The 19355-nt window shown below is 37.4% G+C and overlaps 1 protein-coding gene across 3 annotated transcripts in view; it reads left to right on the top strand.

Moving 5' to 3' along the window:
- The window catches only part of CD109 (CD109 molecule), a 170645-nt gene that overhangs the window by 100279 nt on the left and 51011 nt on the right, over nucleotides 1-19355 (top strand). For 2 of the 3 annotated variants that reach the window (XM_036766846.1, XM_036766845.1), the window contains exons 11-18: nucleotides 2569-2793; nucleotides 4295-4396; nucleotides 4489-4551; nucleotides 5455-5631; nucleotides 10690-10842; nucleotides 14093-14167; nucleotides 14551-14611; nucleotides 17430-17595. In XM_036766846.1, coding sequence (XP_036622741.1) covers nucleotides 2569-2793; nucleotides 4295-4396; nucleotides 4489-4551; nucleotides 5455-5631; nucleotides 10690-10842; nucleotides 14093-14167; nucleotides 14551-14611; nucleotides 17430-17595 — 1022 coding nt within the window. The remainder of the gene's footprint in view (nucleotides 1-2568; nucleotides 2794-4294; nucleotides 4397-4488; nucleotides 4552-5454; nucleotides 5632-10689; nucleotides 10843-14092; nucleotides 14168-14550; nucleotides 14612-17429; nucleotides 17596-19355) is intronic. The other variant, XM_036766847.1, reaches the window with a different exon arrangement.

Raw genomic sequence — 19355 nt, 5'->3', positions numbered from 1 at the left:
AAACAATTGAACAACAACCTTAGCAAATTACCTTGTTAGATTAGATCATCAAATTGAACCCTTGGAATTATACAGACAGAGCAGTTAGTTTCTTTCAATGCCGATATGTTATTCATAAAAAGGGGTTAATTCCGGCTGCATCTGAATATGTCTATCGATTGTGACACGATGATAGTATGTGAATTTTTTAGGGTTTGGCATCCAAGTATAGATAACTAAACTATGTTGATCTTTGAGAGAACATAATGCTTGCATACAGTTGGCAATCAATTTCTATAGCATCTTCTTGCATTTGGTACTGTGCTAGGTGCTATGAGGGATACGTAGAAACATTAGACATCCATCTTGTCCCCTAGGTACTTACAATTTAGTTGGGTAGATAACATTGCATAATTGAAAAGGTTACAAGTAGTACTCAACAAGTAATAAGTAGTAAAGGTACAAGGCCAACAATGGTAAGTATCAAATAAATGATATGAATAATAATAAGTAATATTCCAATATTACTTCTTAGAGGTCATGGAGGAGATCAGATTTCAAATGTATCTTGAAGGATGAATAGGATTTTATTAGGCACATCTGAAGTAGGGATTCTTAGCCTGTGGTCCATGGATAGATTTCATAAGGTTTGTGAACTTGTACGGGGGAAAAAAATCACATCTTTATTTTCACTAACCTCTAACTGAAATTTAGCATTTCTTTCAACTGTTTAAAAACGTTATTCAAAGAAGGCATCTTTAAGTTTCTTCAGACTGCTAAAGGGGCTCATGATATAAAAAGATTAAGAACTGTTGGCCCAAAGAATAGTACCCGTACATGGGGGCAATGGGAGACATGGCTGGAAAAGCTGAGAACAAATTGTTCCCAACAAGGCCCAGAATCCCAAGTTCAGAAGTTCAGATTTTACTCAGTAGGCAGTAGAGAGCCATCAGAAGTTTATGAACAGTACAGTAACAAAAATGAAAGAATATGCTTTAGAAATATTAATTGGCCAGCAAAGTGCAAAAAACACTGGAAACAGAGAATCTGGGAAGGGAGAGGAAAATAAATAAGTACTCATGTACTATGAGCCAGGTGATGTGCTAAGTACTTTACAAGTATCATCTCATCTGATTCTCACAGCAACCCTGTAAGGTAAGTGTTGTTATTTTCCCCATTTTAAAATTGAAGAAACTGAGGCTGAGAGATCATAAAGGACTTGCCCAGAGTCACTGTGGTGGGTGAAATCTGAAATAACTGAGGAAACAAAGGTTTGAGCTTCCGAGTGTATCAGTTTATTAAGCAATGCATGCCAAATGCATAACTCAGGACCAAGCCTCCTGAGCTTGGTACTGCACCCTGAGGTGCAGATTTTTATACATTAAAAGAAAGCAATTAACAGTATATAAACAAGGATACAAGATTTCTGATTGGAGGAAAGATTAGGGGCTTTCTGAGTTGAGAGTGGGTGAGTGAGTTTTGAGAGTTGGGAGTAGGGAGAGTGAGTAGGTGGACTTTTCTGAATGTATAACAGAATGTCACTCAATTCCCGCAACTAGCAAGCAGATGGAATTTACAGGAAAATGATACTTTGGTCTCAAAATGGAGTCAGTTTTACAAGATGGAGTCACTTTGATTTTCACAATTCCTACAATTCTCTCACACACAGCCTGGAAACAGGAATACCTGATAGGAATTCTGGAATGTAGTAATAAATGGCAAGAACTTGGGTGGTAGAGCAGTGGAAGGGAGGAGACAGTTATAAGACATTTTGAAGAAAAAATAAACAACATGTGCCCTTTTAGATACTGGAGGACAGGTTAGGGTTAGGGGAAGAGAAGAGGAGTAGTCTATAATGAAGTTTTGAAACCAAATGACTTGGAGAATTGTGGTACCACTAACAGGACAATTAGGAGGAGTAGCTGATTTGAAGGAGAAGATAAATTTTAGTCATTTTGAATTTGGTGCCTCTAAATGGAAATTCTATTCCTTCAGGGAAGGAACTTGAGAAAGGTGTGAGAGCTGGAGAACAAAATTGGCAGAATTATTCCACAAAGAAGTGACAGTTGAAGTGGTGGGAGTAGATAACAATCTTCAAGGGGGGAGAGAGAGAGAGAGAGAGAGAGAGAGAGACAGAGAGAGAGAGAGAGAGAGAGAGAGAGAGAGAGAGAGAGAGAGAGAGAGAGAGAGAGAGAGAGAGAATGGAAAGAAGGCTGAGGACAAAGTTTTGGGCAGTTCCTAAGGAAGAGAACTCAATAAGACAGAGAAAAGAAGCAGGTGGAATGGTAGCAGGAGAACAAGGATGGTTCAGTGTCACAGCCATTAAGGGAAGAGAGTTTTAAGAGTTTAAAGGAAGATCATATGTGTGCTTCAGAGAGGTCAAGGAGAATGAGGACTGTGAACAAGACAATTGTGTTTGACAGTTAAACCAGTGGTAATATTCAATAGCTCTGTTTGAAGAGAGTGATGGGAGGTGGAAGCCAGATTCAAATGAAATAATTCCTTTTCAAATAATTCCAGATTCAAATGAAATAATTCCTTTTCTGCTCTTGTAATATCTTTTTCTTTGTGTTCCTTTCTGTGAATTAGGTGAAGATAAGCCGTTCTGACAACATTCGGTTGACTCCAGAAGAAATAAAAAATAATGTAACCCTCACTATAACACAGACAAATAACACCAATTATTGGGACAGATGGAACAATGAAGATCAGGAAAGGGAAACTGTCCAGGTTCTAAATTATACAGTCCCAGAAAATGGAATCTTTCATCTTGAATTCCCAATCCTGGTTAATACGAGTCAACTGCAAATAAAGGTGCTGTTTGTGTCCATTCTATTCTTAAAATAATGCTATTATGACTGTAACTTGATGACAGGCTTTCCATTGCCATGTGTAAACACCAGTAATGAAGGTAACAACTAGTCAGGGCTTAAAACACTTAGAGAATAAAGATATTTGACCACAAACAAAAGTGGGAAAAGTATCTTTATTATGAAAATTCTGAATGATGAGATAGTGGCAGTTCTGGTGAGGGTACTTGAGAACTCAGTTTTTAGAAGAACACTTTAAGATACAGCGGTCTAAGAAGCTACAACAGGCAAGAATATAAATAAGCATTTTAAGCAGATACCCCCTCTTTTTGTGATCTGAGTTTTGCAGAAGCTGGGTATGAGTTTAGGTTCCACTAGAAATGAGTTGCTTATAAAAGAGAAGAAAGGAAAATAGAGGTGGTCTTCCGTTCTCCCAGACTCTTGTTATCCTCTCCATCTGAAAATCTTCAATGGTTTTGCTTGCAGTCTCTTGGCCATTTTGTCTGGACCAGACTTGTTGGTGCCTCTTGCTTGCTGTGGATTGTACCACAAAGTTGGGGCTGAGTTGTGGAATATGGCCTTCAGTGATGTGTGGAACTTCTGGCTCCTTTCCTTGTACTTCTTTCGTTGATAAATCAGTAACTGGCTCTTTTCTTGCTTATCCCTTTGTGGCCTGAGGAGGGAAGAGTATGTTTTTTGAGAGTGTGCATGACGATTTCCTCCCTATTTTTCCGGGCTGTCTTCTCTACGATGGTTTCCTCTGGGATATTATAATAATGATTATTACTTTTCTGATTTCTTAGGACTATTAGTTTCTTTCCTACCTTAAAGACCTACTTCAATCCATCCAGCATTTATTAAACACCTACTGCATGGTAGGCATTTTTGCTAGGTGCTGGAGATTCAAAGACAAAAACAAAACAGTCCCTGCCCACAAGGAGTTTGCATTCAATTTTGGGATAGGGATAGGGGAACAATATGTTCTATATAGCAAAAGTAGTTATAAAATATTTAAAGTAAACATAAAATAATTTTGGAGGCCAGTGATAATTGGAAATAAAATCAGGAAAGCCTCCACTAGGAGGTAGCAATTGAGTTGAGGCTTGAAGGATCTAGAAATTCCAAGAGGTAGAGATGAGGAGGGGGAGCTTTGCAGACCTTGGGTATGTGAGCATAGGCAGGGAGGAGAGTGATGGAATCTTTTTTGTCCACAACAAAACATGAGTATGGTCTTCTAAGGCTTGAAGTGGTTGAAGCTAATATTGGTGGAGGGGAATACTACATCAATGAAGAACTATCTTTTGAAGCACTGAAGTATAACATTCTTATAGTTTATAATTGTACCTAATATTAATGGCATACATTTTACCTGCTTTAAAATATGGAGTCTATTTTGAAAGGGATAGACTATACAGTGTTTCGTATATGTTTCATTCCCATTAATTGTCAAGATTAACGTAAAGGTGTTAAAACAGTTGAAATTAATTTTTTTTTGTTTGTTTCAGGCTTCTTTTCTTGATAGTGTGAATACCATATCAATTCATGGAATGTTTAGATCTCCTAGTATGACTTATATCCAGTTAAAAACAGGAAGTGAAAATGTAAAGGTAATATGTATTCATGTGATAATTGATAATATAATTAGCAATTCTGTCTTGCCATTGATTCTTGTATGTTAATGAGAATGTTGTTTTTCTAGGCTGGCTCACCTTTTGAACTGATTGTCACTAGCAACAAGCCAATGAAAGAACTAAGTTATATGGTAATTCAGCAATTTAAAATATATTATACATCATTTGAAATATTACTGTATACCTTTACCATTCTTACTGTGTTTCTTTCAACATCATTCTCCTCCAGACTGTCCTTCATACATTTACATTACCATCAAAATATTCTTTTATATTGCCGCTTTGTGGCTTCCAGGGACTGGCTCCATCACTCTCCAAGTAAATTTATGAGTCACAGGATTAATAATAGCTAGCATTCATATAGTTCTTTAAGATTTGCAAAGCCCTTTATTTTTGTTTGGTAGATGACGAATCTGAGGCTCAGATTTGTTAAAAATAACTTGCCCAAAGTCACACGGGTAGCTGTGATTGCAGAGGTGGGATTTAGACCCAGTACTTTAGACCTCAAATCTATAGCTCCTTCCACAGCACCATGTTGCCTTAGAGAGAACTACACATCTCCAGTTGTGGAGCTGAAACTCTAGAAATTCAGCCAGTCCCATTTTAATGCTTTAATGTTTTGCTTCCTCTTCTCCCATACCCTCCATTCAATATCAAATCTGTGTTCTTATATTCTGGGATTTTTATCCCCGCCATTTCACTTGTGAAAAGCTGATCCACACAAATGGGAAATTTTCCTCTTCTACTTCACCAAACTAAATTACATGCCCCCCCCCAATTTCTTAAGTTCTTATTTATATTTATGTTTGTACAAAAACATTTAATTAGAGATATCTTAAATTTTTCTAATGTTGAAGGTAAATACTAATTCAGATGAGTGTATTAACACAGAATATTCACTGATGTATAGTTGATTCCGAAGGAGTTTTGAGAGTTGATTGAAATCAGATGTATGTGTCTGAACTTGAAATTGTGATAAATTTAGAAGACATATTATTTCAGCTTCATCATAAAATAAATTGTATTTTTTTTAGGTGATATCCCAAAGTCAGGTGGTTGCAGTTGGCAAAAAGAACTCCTCAACTTTTTCTTTAATACCAGAAAATTCCTGGGCTCCAAAAGCCTGTATAATTGTGTACTATGTTGGAGATGATGGGGAAATTATAAATGATGTCCTGAAAGTTCCTGTCCAACATGTCTTTAAGAATAAGGTAAGAAATCAGGATCAAGATTGTAATTACAAAAAATAAAAAAGAAAGAAAAGAGATGTTCCTAAGTATTTGTTTAGAAGAGAATGGTTAATGCAAATTGATTAAATTTCAAGGCTAGAATTTTGGTAAAATAGATAAAAGATCTTGAGATAAACATTTCATTTATTTATTCTTGTTTGATTGGCTATGTCAGTTTATTTCACACTCATGTTGTTGTCTGCATGGGTTCTTGAAATGATCAAAGCCCACAACCATGAAGCTGATACATTTCAGGATTTTGGAGGTGAATAACTACAGCAATATTTTCACTTATCATGTATCATTGATTGTTACAGTCATCTGAGTGTATGTCCATACACATTTATGTGATTGTGGGTTTTATGTTTCTTATAGTTTATTTAAGGGATGAGGGTTGGAGCCATGTCCTATAAGGGATGTTTTAAAGTCCAAAAGTTTTAAATTCCCTAACACTTTTAGAACACTCTATATAAATGTGTTATCTCCCTCTGTACCTAGTAGGTGCTTTTCATACAGTAGGTATTTTTCATACAATAGGTGCTTAATAAGTGTACTTTGAAGTAAATAGTTGAACCAAAAAAAACTCACATGCTTTTTTTTGTACAAACTGAGAGGAGCAAGAATTGCATTGGGGTTTTAGAATCTGTTTGGTACTGATGTTGGAATAAAATGAAGAATAAGGGATTTGTGTAAAGATCTGCATGGGTAGAGCAGGTTAGGAAGATTATGGAAACAGAGTTAGCCAGACTTTGGTAGAGTTTGGTCAGCGATTAGTGGTACATGGCCCAGGAGCTAGTTGGAGTTCTTTAATTACGTATTTGAAACTTTTCTAGCTAAAATAAACAAATTAGTATTTACCTATGTGTTAATCCAGTAATATCTAAACATGATTATATACTATATTATATGCTACAACTATAGTTAGTGATAATAATTCATATATGTGTATATATACATATATGTATGTATGTATGTATGTATGTGTATATATACCTATGTACACACACACACACACACACACACACTTTTGTGGTTGGATGCCAGGGGTGGGGAACCTGCATCCTTGAGGCCACATGTGATCCTCTAGGTCCTCAACTGCGGCCCTTTGATTGACTCCAAACTTCACAGAACAAATCCCCTTATTAAAATCCCTTTTTATAACAATTATCAAAATCCCTTTTATTAAGGGGATTTGTTCTGTGAAGTTAGGATTCAGTCAAAGGGCCACACTTGAGGACCTAGAGGGCCACAGGTGGCCTTGAGGCTGTAGGGTCCCCAGCCTTGGAACCATTAGACTACCTAGCTGCTGAGACTCCTTCTTGTTAACAGAGATTCTGATAATCCAGTGATTAGCAGGATCACTACCAATTTGTCACTGAAACTATGATTCTGGTTTTATGAAGATTTTGTGACTCATGCTTTCACTGAATTTATGGTTTAGTCTAGTCAGGGAGCGGGGGCATATACATAAAAGGATAAGTAACAATACAAAGTATTATAGGCAAAGTGACTCAGTGCCTGGTGTAGACAAGAAGTTCCATAGGATTTTAGGAGAGAGAGAGAGTGATCACTAAAGGCTGGGTTTTATATATCCATGATCCCCTAAGGGAGACTGAATCACAAAAGGATGTGGCAAACTTGGTCTATGACTCAGCTGTAAGGTCAGGGTCTGGGAAGGGAAACCATCACAGTAACAAGACCAGAGCTTTGGGGAATCAGAATGGGGTTGACTAATACAAACAGTTAATTCTCTGGCATTGCAGCTATATTTCCTGCGTGACTCAGCTTTTGAATCTTGGCATTCTGTAGACACTGGTACAAACCATAAGCTTTCTAGCTTCTGCTTGTTTTTCTCCCAACTTGGGTCCCTTGTGGGAATCGCCAATCCTCCCCTCTCTGCTCCCCCTACTTTGTTCTCTGGCCTGTAGTTTCCTCTCTTCTAATCACTAGCACATGATGTGTCAGCTCTGTCTTGTACAGGATGCTATAATATTGTACAATTCTTCAAACGAGTCCCTCCTAGTGGCTCCAACTGAGCCAATTGCTGTACTGTAAGCTCCCCAGCAGAGGGCTCTGATCAAATCTATACGCCAGTGGTATCAAACTGAAATAGAGAAGGGGGGGTGGCACTAAACCATATCATTTAGAAAACCACATGTTAACATCATCTATGTTTTGTTGCATTTTTATTTATTAAGTATTTCCCAATTACATTTTAATCTGGTTGGGCCTCACTCAGGCATGTGGTAGACCACATATTTGACATCTCTGCTATAAGTCAGATTAATTTGCCTAAAAAAAACTACCCTATACTTAATTACTCTTCTTTTGTAAAACATTCCTTAACCTGACATTCAGGGCCCTCTGTTACCTTTTCAACCTTTTCTCTCAGAGCTCCCTTATAGGAGGCCTTTGCTTCAGTTGAATCGATCTACTAATTTTTCCCCAAGGCATACGTTCCTTACTGTATCTCTTTATTCACATCTTTCCTTACAAACCATTTCTCCTCTTTACTTGTTTAAGTTCTCTTCTTTCTTCTAGGCCTTGCTTAAGTTCTGCCTCTTCTATGAAGCTTTCTCTAGTATCTAGATGGATAGAGTGCTGGACTTGGAATTGAAAAGAACCAAGTTCAAATCCTGCCTCAGACGCTCACTAGCTGTGTGACCCTGGGCAAGTCACATAACTTTAGCCTCGGTTTCCTCATCTGTAAAATGAAGCACCTATCTTTCAGGGTTGTCATGAGAATCAAATTAGATAATTTGCAAATGTTCAAGTGCCATATAACTGTTAGCTATTATTATTACTGTTATTATTATTATTATTACTCTCCTTGATGATCGTTTCTCCTCTGAACTCCTGCCTTCACTTAGTGCCTTTACTCAGCACAGTTTTCTACTTATCTCCTGACATATATATATATATATATATATATATATATATATATATATATATATATATATATATACATGCACATATATATATGTGTGTGTATGAGTATATACACACACATATACACAAATGTATTAGCAAATGTATATATTAACAATATAGATGATAATTGTCAAAATGCCTATGTAGCTCTGTATCTCAAAATATGAGAGACTGTTCACGTATTCAGACACCAGAGGATCAGATCCCATAAACAATAAGTCCAGCCCATCCAGGCAGCAAGCAGCTCCCAAAACCAGTAAGCCCACTTTATCATAACAGCAAGGAACTTAAAACACAATATGACATCACGGAGCCTTGCCATCCCAAAACCATCCTCCCCCAGTTGGGGCCTTCCCACGAATACACTCACAGCACAGCCACCACCACATCTGCTCTTTCCCTCAGCTCTAAATTGCTTATTTTGTCCACTGTTCTGAAGCATCTGGTTGCCCCATGGGAAGGCAAATATAGAAGCCTTGCAAACCTGATATACCCTAGGGTGCCATCCAGCTCCAGATCTATGATCAGTTTGAGTCAGTTTAACTGAGTTGCTACTGATGGGAAATTGCTGGGTTAGCACATTTTAAAAAACTTTTTTTGATTTTTTTTGTACCACAGTTATTTTTCAATATGCTGCCCCCTCTGAAAATATGTAGATATGTATATGCATTTGTAGAAAGAGAAAAATAGATTATTGTGTCTGATAATATAAGCAACATTTGGCACCTTTCTCCTGAGAGGAGGGAAGTGTGTTTTGGAATTTTTCTTCTAGAACTAATGTTGTTCATTGCCTTTATAGTCCAAGTTCAGCTGCTTTGGACTGTTTTATTTTATTTTATTGTAGTTATTTTGTATATTGTTTTCTTGGTTTTACTTTCTTTGCTTTGCATTAGTTTTTATAAGTTTCTCTAAATTTCTCATTTGTCTTTTCTTATCAGTCAGTCAATAAGTGTTTATTAAGCACTTTCTGTATGCCAGACACTGTGTTAAGTGCAAGGATACAAATAGGAAATTAAGATAACCCTGCTCTCAAGGTGCTCACATTCTAATGAGGGAGACAACACGTGGGAGGTTTTGGCTGCAAGTCAGATAGAAAGGTCCCATGGTCCTCAGGGTGCAGCACCAAGGTGGATATTAATGCTTTCTTCTATATTGTGATGTCCACTAATAAAATCATATAAGTTTATAATGTTGAACTGTTTGACAGTGCCAAGGATTTTGGTGGCACAAACTTTCTGCATCAATAGCTGTGACTGTAGCACTTGCAGGATCAGTTTCCAGGCTGTATTTCCACAGGGGTTGCTTCCCAGGATGCTGGCTGTGGACACTGGGCTGGAAGCAGTGCTGTTTCCAAGGCTCTTGGGTTTAGAGTAGTTGGCTGTTTCCATCAGAGTCTGAGAGGAGATGGTGCTCTAGGTGGTGATGGTGGTGGTGACTGACTTGCTTAGCATATGCAGCTTTCTATCTTTCCTTCAGGATGCCTCAGTACATCACTTAGTTTTGTTTGTCCTGTGAATGGCAGCTGGTTGTCAGTTGGTGAGGATAGCTGGCTCTTTCTCCATAGGAGTCATCTCCCTAACTGATGATTGGAAGAGGTGAGCTGAAAGTATAATAGGTGGTCTGGGGGTGGGGGTGTCCTGCCACTCCCAGGGCTCCTGTGCCTGTCTGCCTCTTGATGGCAGTAAGTCAGCAGGTGTTGCTGGTGGTGATGAGGAAGATGGGCCCCCTGACCACAATGATTTGTCTGCTCAGTGATGGCTGGGGAGAATGAGATGAAAGCAGGTTTTGTGGTTTGGGAGACACTGATATTTCTAAAGCCCATAGGCTTAAGGTCTCGGGCTCTCTCCAGTAGAGTCTGAGGGAAAATGGTGGTCAAAGTGGTGGTGGTGATTTGACTTTTCTGGCACATGCTACCTCCTGTCTCTCCTTCAGGGTGCTTTTCTACTTAAGCTGAACTTAATCTCTCTGGAGCTCATTTTCCTAATTTATAAAACGAGTAGGGTTGAACTAGATATCTTCCAAGATCTTTTCCAGCTTTAAATCTGTGATCCTGTGACTTCTTAGAGAATAATCATACACTAAATTAATCACATTTTCTTCCTTTCACAGATTACACTATCTTGGAATAAAGTTAGTGCTGAACCATCTGACAGTGTTGCTCTTAAAGTTTCTGTGACTCAACCTGGATCCCTAATAGGACTTGTAGCTGTTGACAAAAGTGTAAAGCTGATGAATGGTTCAAATGACATTACAGAAGAAAGTGTAAGTTGATCTCTATTTCATTACAAATTGCAGACATGGAAAGATTGAAAGGATGTTAAATAGGGAGACACGTACCTTGATGCTGGGTTACACTTTTATTTTTAGGAAAGTATTTTCCTCTCTTCTACAAAGTAAACATCAGTTTAACCTACCAATTTCCTATAGCTGTCGTTGGGTTGGTGTGTAGATATCTGTGTTCACTTGAACCAGAACTGTCCTGGCCTCCCTCATACATCCAGCCCTAAATTTACAAGCCTGTGAAAAAACCCTAGAGGTTGTCTAGTCCAATCTCCTTCATTTTGCAAATGAAGAAAGAGAGGATCTGTGACCTATGCACTTATAAGGTCCTGGTGGACAAATAACTAAGGAGGTTAAGTAAGAATTTTAACCTGCACGGATGATGAGAGAGAGAATAACTTTGGACACATCTGGTATACATTGGATTCTTAATTATACTCTAAAAATGGCTAAATTATGATATTCTAAATAGCCTTTTAACATGATCATTGTATATAGCCTTGTTAATAATTTTGTAAGGTTAATAAGACCACACCCTTTCTCTTTGGCCAGTATGTTTCAACTTGGCTGAGCCTACATTACTATAAATTAGTTGACGGTATTCCTGGAGGACCCATTGTCTCCTAAGAGCTATGGAGGAGAGATACACAAGAAACCCACCAATGCTTGTGTGTGTATATGTATTCAGCTTCCTCAGCTAGACTCTAGAGTTCTCAAAAGTGTCTGTTGTGGGTTAGCTATGAAAAATAAACATTAAAAATGACCACTTTTGGGGAGTTTGTAATCTGGTTATGAAGAGTGAGCTCACAGACATGAAAAGACTAAATGGCAATTATGAAGAAAACACTAGTAAATGCAACTTTACTGTTTCAGAAGTTAAATTTCATATTTAGGTGTCTGTACATTCTTAATATGTCTCTGTATTTTGTTGTTGGGGATCACACAGAGTCAAACATGACTGAAATGACTGAACCAGCTGTTACTGCTGATAGTCTAGGTTATACTCTAAATGTCAAAGACTGTCTTTAATTTGTTCAGTATAGATAGTACATAGCACTATACCATAAAGGAACATGGACTTCATGAATATTTATGATGATTTGGTCACTGTTTTGAAGGGAACTTTTAGGGTGTAAACTGTCTTCAGATGCTGACTGGCAATTTGCCTATAACTTATAGTAGTAGAGAGTTGCTTGGGATGCATAGAAATTAGGTGCCTTAAAGCTAACAAATATCAGAAGCAGAACTTGAACCTGGGTCATCCTGTCCTCAGGTCTAGTCAGGTCATCTATCCGTTATGTCATGCTTCCTCCCTTGGCAATCACACTCTTAAAAATTATGAACTCAATCACCGTCAATAGAAACAAACATTCGGATATATTCTCTGCTTTCTCTTCTTGTCCTTTCTTTTCTTCACTCTCCTTCTTCTCTTTCTTTCTCATCTTTTCCCCTCTACTTCTACTTTCTCCTCCTCTTCTTTTTCTTCCACTTCTCCCCACAGGCTGAAGATCATCAGGACTGGTATTATTTTCTTCAATGGGAGGACTACGAAAGTCTGACACATTTCTACGGTTATGCCACATGTATAACATACACACTACCACACTACTTTTTCCCATCCTTTTTTTTGTTCAGACCTATGATTTCATTAATGTAAAGAAACTCCCTCTACCAACGTAGATTAGCAACTGTTCTGTAATTTATAGTTTTTGAATGTTGCCTGGGGTATTGAGAGGTTGAGAGGTTAAATGGCTTACCCTGGGTCACCCTGTTAGTATATGTCTGAGTGGGACTTGAAACTGGGTCTCCTTTACTCCAAGACTGGCTCTCCATATAGTATATTCAGCCTGTACTATACTTATAGTTCTGTTTGTCCATGTCTGGCCTATATCTGGTAGACAATGTGCCTCCTCTCTTTTCATCGCTACATAATATGGAGCACAATGCCTCAAAATAAAAGACCCTCCTAAGTACTTGCTAAGTGAATGACTTCTTCCCTGAAAACAAAACAAAACAAAACATGTTGCATTGTTCATGGTCTCTGAGACATAAGTATTTGGGATCTGTTAGAAATTTTATACAGAGTTGTTGCTGAGAATGAGAGGTCAGGATCTGGGATGTTAGAAAGACTCAGTTCAAGACTGGTAGAATCAGATTACTTACATTCCAGGACTGTCCATCATTTCAGGTTTAGATGAAATTAAGAAGGAAAATACATTTGAAAAACACAATGGCAACTGTTCTTGAAAACTCAAAATAAGCTTTATTTAGAGATGCAAAACAATATGTGTAAGTGTACATACATGTGTATATGTGTTCATATATTTGACCTAAAGCATCATAAAGAAGATGAACAAATCAGAATAAGGCCTATTCAGCTTTTCTTTGAACACTTCCAGGAATGGGGAGTTAATTGCTTTTTTAAAGTAGTCATTCCTTTTATGGAATGCTCTAATTATTAGGAAGTTCATCTTAATACTGAGTCAAAACTTTCTTCCCTATAACTTGTACATATTTTTGTTAGTTTTTCCCTCTACACAAAATAAGCCTAATTCCTTTTCCACACAGCAGCTATCACATCCCTTTTATATTTTTTCCAGGCTAAACATTTGTATTTTCTCCAATTATTCCTCTTATAACATGGTTCCCAGACATTTTATCATTCTACTTATCTTCTTACTCTGTTTGTTGGTGTTTCTTTTGAAATGTGGCATCTAGAATTGGACACAATACTTCAGATGTGGCTGAACCAGTGTAGAGTACAAATGGAAAATTCCCTCCCTTGATCTGGACATTTTGATTCTTTTAATATGGTCCAAGATTGCATTAGCTTTTTTTTTTGTAGTCATGTCACATTTTTAGCTTAGCTTAAACTCATGGTCATCTAAAATCTTTTTTTTTAAACTTAAATTGCTGTTGACCCAGTTCTCCATGCCCTACTCGTAATACTCATTTTTTAAATCTTAATGGGAAACTTTAGATTGCTCTCTCATAAATTTTACCTTCTTAGTTTTAGCTCAACAAACTTTTTAAGACCTTTTTGACTTTTGATTCTGTCATCTAGATTTTTTTTCTGGCTCCTACAGATTTAATAACACAAAGTTACAGTTCTATAGACATTATTACTAAAAGTACTACATAAGCTGGGGCCAGCCATGGGGCTCTCAAGCATGTTGCTCCCTCCCTCTAGGTTGATATAAATACATTAATCCACTGATTTCTTCTCCTTTAGGTGGTCCATGAACTGGAATTATATAACACTGGTTATTATTTAGGCATGTTCACAAATTCCCGTGCAGTTTTTCAGGTATGTTTGAATATATACGTATATATGTTTGAAACCAAAATGCCAGTCGTTGTGAAGTTCAGATCCTCCGTTAAATCCTGTATGTCTGCAAAGAGATTGCTAAAATATCACAAAACAGAAAGAAGTGTCCCTAGGATTCTAATCACAAATTTTCAGAAATGTTCACTAGAGGAACTAATAAAGTTTCATGAAAAATAAAATGAGGTCATTTAGCATCACTTAACATTGCTGTTCTCTATCTTGAGTTAAGCTTTTACTTGTTGAATAGAATTATGAAATGGTGTGTGTGCTTATGTGTCTCTCTGTGAGAGAAATAACAGTTAAGAGAGAACTAACACCTGTACATGAAAGGAAAATGATATTTTATTGTTCTTTCTTCCTAGGAATGTGGTCTGTGGGTATCAACGGATGCAAATCTTGTACACGATTATGTGTATGAAGGGTGTAAGTTGGATAAAGCAAACCCTCTCAAACCTTTCAGCTGTCACTGTTCTAGATATTGTGTGAGGCAGAATGGTAGGATGAATAGATAGAGAACTGAGCTTGTAGTCAAGAAGATCGGAGTTCAAATTCCCGCTGAGAGGCTTACTAGCTGTGTGACTCTAGGCAACCTTTTTTTGTTTCAATTTCCTCCTCTATAAAATGAGTAGGATTGTACCTGATGGTTTCTAAGGTCCTGTATACCTCAAAAATGTTGTTCTGCTCTTCTGATCCTCAGAACAGTACACAGCCCCACAGAGATGGAGATGGACAGTATACAACCCCCAGTTTCAGGTTTATGCCTAAGAGGCATCATATCTGGGTTGAGAATATATAGTGCTGGGTTTGGATTAAGAAGTCCTAGCCTGGATTTGAATCTTAATTATTAGCTAAAGTAGAATGACTGTAGGCAAATGCCTTAATTTCTCTCAGTGTCCTTGTCTAAAAAGTAGAAATAATAAATAATAAGAGCTAAATTATTTTCCTCCTGAAATTATTGTCAGAAAAGAACTTTAAAAACAACAAAGCTCTCTCTATGTAAATGAGCTATTAATACTTGTAACAGATATTAATAGTTTGAAGTTCACATGCCCTATAACAAATATTAATCATTCAAAGTTCACATGCCCTTATAGTGTTGTTTATGATACCAGAAGAGCCAGGTATATGTATAGATTATATATTTCTTAATTTTGAATAAACAAAGTAAGCTAATGGAATTTATTTAGATTAATACAAAACAAGATGTTTTTTTTAGTAGAGGTTATAAAATGTGTTGATTAAAACTGAAAAATGTACAAAATTGCAAGACTAGAAGGGCTAATTCTAAAAGCTAAATATGACACCAGTGTCATCCTAATGTGGTGTTTAGACTTTACTTTCTGTGCTAATTAGGGACAGTTAATAGGGAGAGATACCTCTTAAGTAGAACCCAAGTTACCATCTCAAAGGGTAAGCTGACTATTCTGGGAAGTAAAATCAGAGTTTATGCAACAAGTAAGCCCAGCAGGCAAGGTGAGCATCAGGTTTATCAATTGTCCAGCTCCAGGGTTTATCGTCAGCATGTAGTAGAATGGGAAAAAAATTATGAAGGATACCATAGTAGAAGGAGCAAGTAAACCCAGTGAGCAAAGTGGGTGTCATGAAGGTTTATCAGCTGTCCAACTCCAGAAGGGGCCATCACCATGGAGTAGGTCAGGAAAGAAATTATGAAAGGCACCTCAGTAGAAGGACAGAGGCATTGACAGCATTTTAAATGGCAGCAGTAAGTTTAGCTGTTCCCCCATCTCACTTAAATGCATTAGCTTCACTCTGAGTCCAGACTTCATCCTGGCTAGCCCTTGGATAGCTCTGCTTAATAATTTATTTCATAGAAAGCTTACATAAGTCTTTGGGATAAGGAAAAGGATTGCCTTAGTTCCCAAGGTCCTTTGTGTTGCTTAGAGTCTGTTTTGGTTACTTACCTGCCCTGCCTTTTCAGCTTCTGCGAATCTCTTGGTTCCCAGATTTGCTTGGACTTGTGCTGATCAGCTTTGCTCTGCCTTAAGTGTTTCTGTCATCCCTTTTTTCTTTCTATCTGCCTTACCTTTAACCTCCTTCTGGCCCTGACCTTCACTATTGATAGATGTCCTGACTTCCTCTGGGCCACTTGATTCTAACCTCTCGCTTGCTTTGACTTCCCAGTTCCTGCCTGATCCTTAACTGTTTCATTGGTCCTGGCTCTTCATCTTGGCACTCTGACCTGCTGCTACCCAAGGTGTGAAAAGAGGTAGTCTTCGAAGTAATTTTTTTTTTTAAATTAAGAACTACAGGGAAGGAGGGTCTGAACTTGTGCATCATAATCTATCCAATCAAGACTTTTAGTATTTTTTCTACCAGACTTTTTGTGGATTCTTAATAGAGACCAAGAAAACCATCAGACAATAAATAAGTTTTAATTGAGCAGCTGAAAACTGTTTTATACTTTTGTTCTTTGTCTATTGATACATTTTAAAGTCCATAAGTTATCTCTGTTAAATAGGAACATGCAGTCCCATATATTATGTTAGGGCAGTAGTTCTTAACCTGGGATTTGTGAACTTGTTTTTTTAAAGTTAATAGCTATATTGCATTATGATTGATTTCCTTTGCATTTTATATGTTTAAAAAACATTCTGAGAAAAGGTTCACAGGCTTGCCAAAGGGGCTCTTGACCCAAAAAAGTTGAAAGTCCTTCTATCAGGGCATTATTCCATGGGCATAGGACTGGAAAATTAAGTTATGCTAGTTTCACATATTAAAACAGTTGCATTTGTTTTCAAATTGCCCATATTTATCAACTCTAATTTATTTCCATTTCTTTTCTTAATTTGGCTATTCTGAACTTTTACATATCTTGCTCCTATATAAAAATGAAAATTAAACTTGTTATCACTAATTATATAATACACACTACTGTAATCTTGCTGAATTATAGGCAGACTTTTTATTTTGTATCTGTATTTTTCTTGCATGTGTTTTTAAAATCTTGCGTGTGAAGGCCTGTTAGGATACTATCATGGGACAAACCACTGGACTGGAAGCCCAAGGATCTAGAGTTTTGCTATTCCTGACCCTGCCACCATGACTAGCTAGTCCCCTCTCTGAGCTTGTTTTCTTCTCTCTGGAGTGATGGCATTGGAGTAGATGATTTCTAAAGTCCATTATAGCTCTAGGATTCTGTGGTTCCAGTAATAACTATACTAAAATAATTACACATTTGCTTCACTGATTTTTTCTAATGATTGCAAATATTTATTTTTAGTTGATGGAGAGTTTTTTGAGATGGATAATGGAGAAGATGCAATTAGGTTCACAAATGACAGAAATGACATGGATATGGCTTTTGGAGGCGGATTTCCAGGGGACAGTGGTCCATCTATCAGAAAACATTTTCCAGAGACTTGGCTTTGGATGGACACCAATATGGGGTAAAAGCTCACAAAGTTCTGACTTTCTTATTATTTTTTTTTTAGAAAATATTTTGGAATGAGCTTATTTTTGTGCTTATTTTAATGTGTGAATCATTAAAAATTAGATAGAATGTCTTATTTTTGATGGTATGTCATTGTTAGTAATATGAAATCATATTTACTAAGGTCCAATGTATGTGGGAGTGTTCTAGGTAAGATCAAGTCAGAAAATGGGCTCTAAAAATTTTCTGAAGAGCTAGTTTTGATTTGGGCAACTAGGTGGTGCAGTAGATAGGAGTTCTGGGGCAGGAGTCTGGAAGCCTCATCTTTCTGAGTTCAGATCTGGCCTCAGACACTTACTAGTGGCTGGGCCACTAGTGTGACCCTGGGCAAGTCACTTTGCTTCAGTTTCCTCATCTTTAAAATGAACTGGAGAAGGAAATAGCAAACCACTCCAGTATCTTTGCCAAGAAAACCCCAAATGGGGTCATGAGAGTTGGACATGACTTAAATGACTGAATAACAACAAAATTTTGATACCTCAAGTCTTAAATTTGCTGATAGATCATTGCTGCTATGAAGTCTTTACACTGATTAAGGAGGGAACATACTAGTTATTTAATAGGAGACTAGATGTGTTTTCTTGCCATATTTGTCTTCTTTCTCCACTATAACTTTCCTCAAGGGAGGAGCTGGGAAAGTGGCAGAAACTATCATATGTGCTGAAAAAATTCACCTCTGCCAACCCCTTGATCTTTCTGGCTTGGGGATCATCTAGTAGCTCATGAAGTGAAGTTTCATTTTTACTTTAAAATATAAAAATCATTCTTAGCTCACAGGCAATACAAAAACAGGCAAGGCTGGTTCTTAGGCTTTAGTTTGCCAGACCCTGGATTATATTAATATTGATAGAAGGTTTCTACGAGCTAGTGTTTGAACTGAGCTTTGAAGGAAACTAGGATTTCTAAGATGTGGAAAGGAGGACAAAGTGATTTCTAGGAAAGGGGGACAGATAGCCAGTGTCTGTCATAGAGGCATGTCAAAGGCACAGAGGTGGGAAATGAAGTGTCATATATGACAGCAAGAAGTCCAGTTTGGCTAGTACATAGGGAAATAATGTACGAGACTAGAAAGGTAGACTTGATCTAGATGTTAAAGATCTTTAAATGCCAAACAGTGGAGAAGAGTATGTATTTCCTCCTAGAGCTCTTAGTAAGTATATTTTAAGTATGGCACATGGTTGCATCTGCCCTTTAAGAAAATCATTTTAGCAGCTGTGTGGAGAATGTATTGGACAGTAGAGAAACTTGAGGGTGGAAGATCAAATAGAAAAGTCTGAACTAGGGCAGTTTCTGTATCAATAGAGCAAAGGAGGCCAGTTGTAAGACTTGGCAATTGATTAGCTAGGGGGGATACTCTTGATTTTGTGAATTTCCATGACTGGAAAGTGGATGATACCCTTAATAGATGGAAGTTTAGAAGAGGAGTAGGGTTTGGAATTCTGTTTTGAATATATTCAATTTGAGATGACTACAGGACATTTCAAAATGTCCTAGAAGCAACTGATTATGTGGACAGGGGAGAGACTATGGTTGCATAGATCTGAGAGTCATCTAATTACAGCTATATAGGAGCTAATGAAGTCATTGAGAGTATACAGAGAGAAAGCCCAGGATAGAATATTGGAGGGTACATTCACATTTACTGGGGTATGGTTTGGATGATTCGTCAGCAGAAGAGGCTAAGGATTAGCCAATTGGCAAAAATAGAACCAAGAG

This window comes from Trichosurus vulpecula, chromosome 7 (assembly GCF_011100635.1).
Source record: "Trichosurus vulpecula isolate mTriVul1 chromosome 7, mTriVul1.pri, whole genome shotgun sequence".
Classification (NCBI taxonomy): Eukaryota; Metazoa; Chordata; class Mammalia; order Diprotodontia; family Phalangeridae; genus Trichosurus; species Trichosurus vulpecula.
Note: the sequence above shows the minus strand (reverse complement) of the source record. Positions and strands in the feature narration are given on the sequence as shown.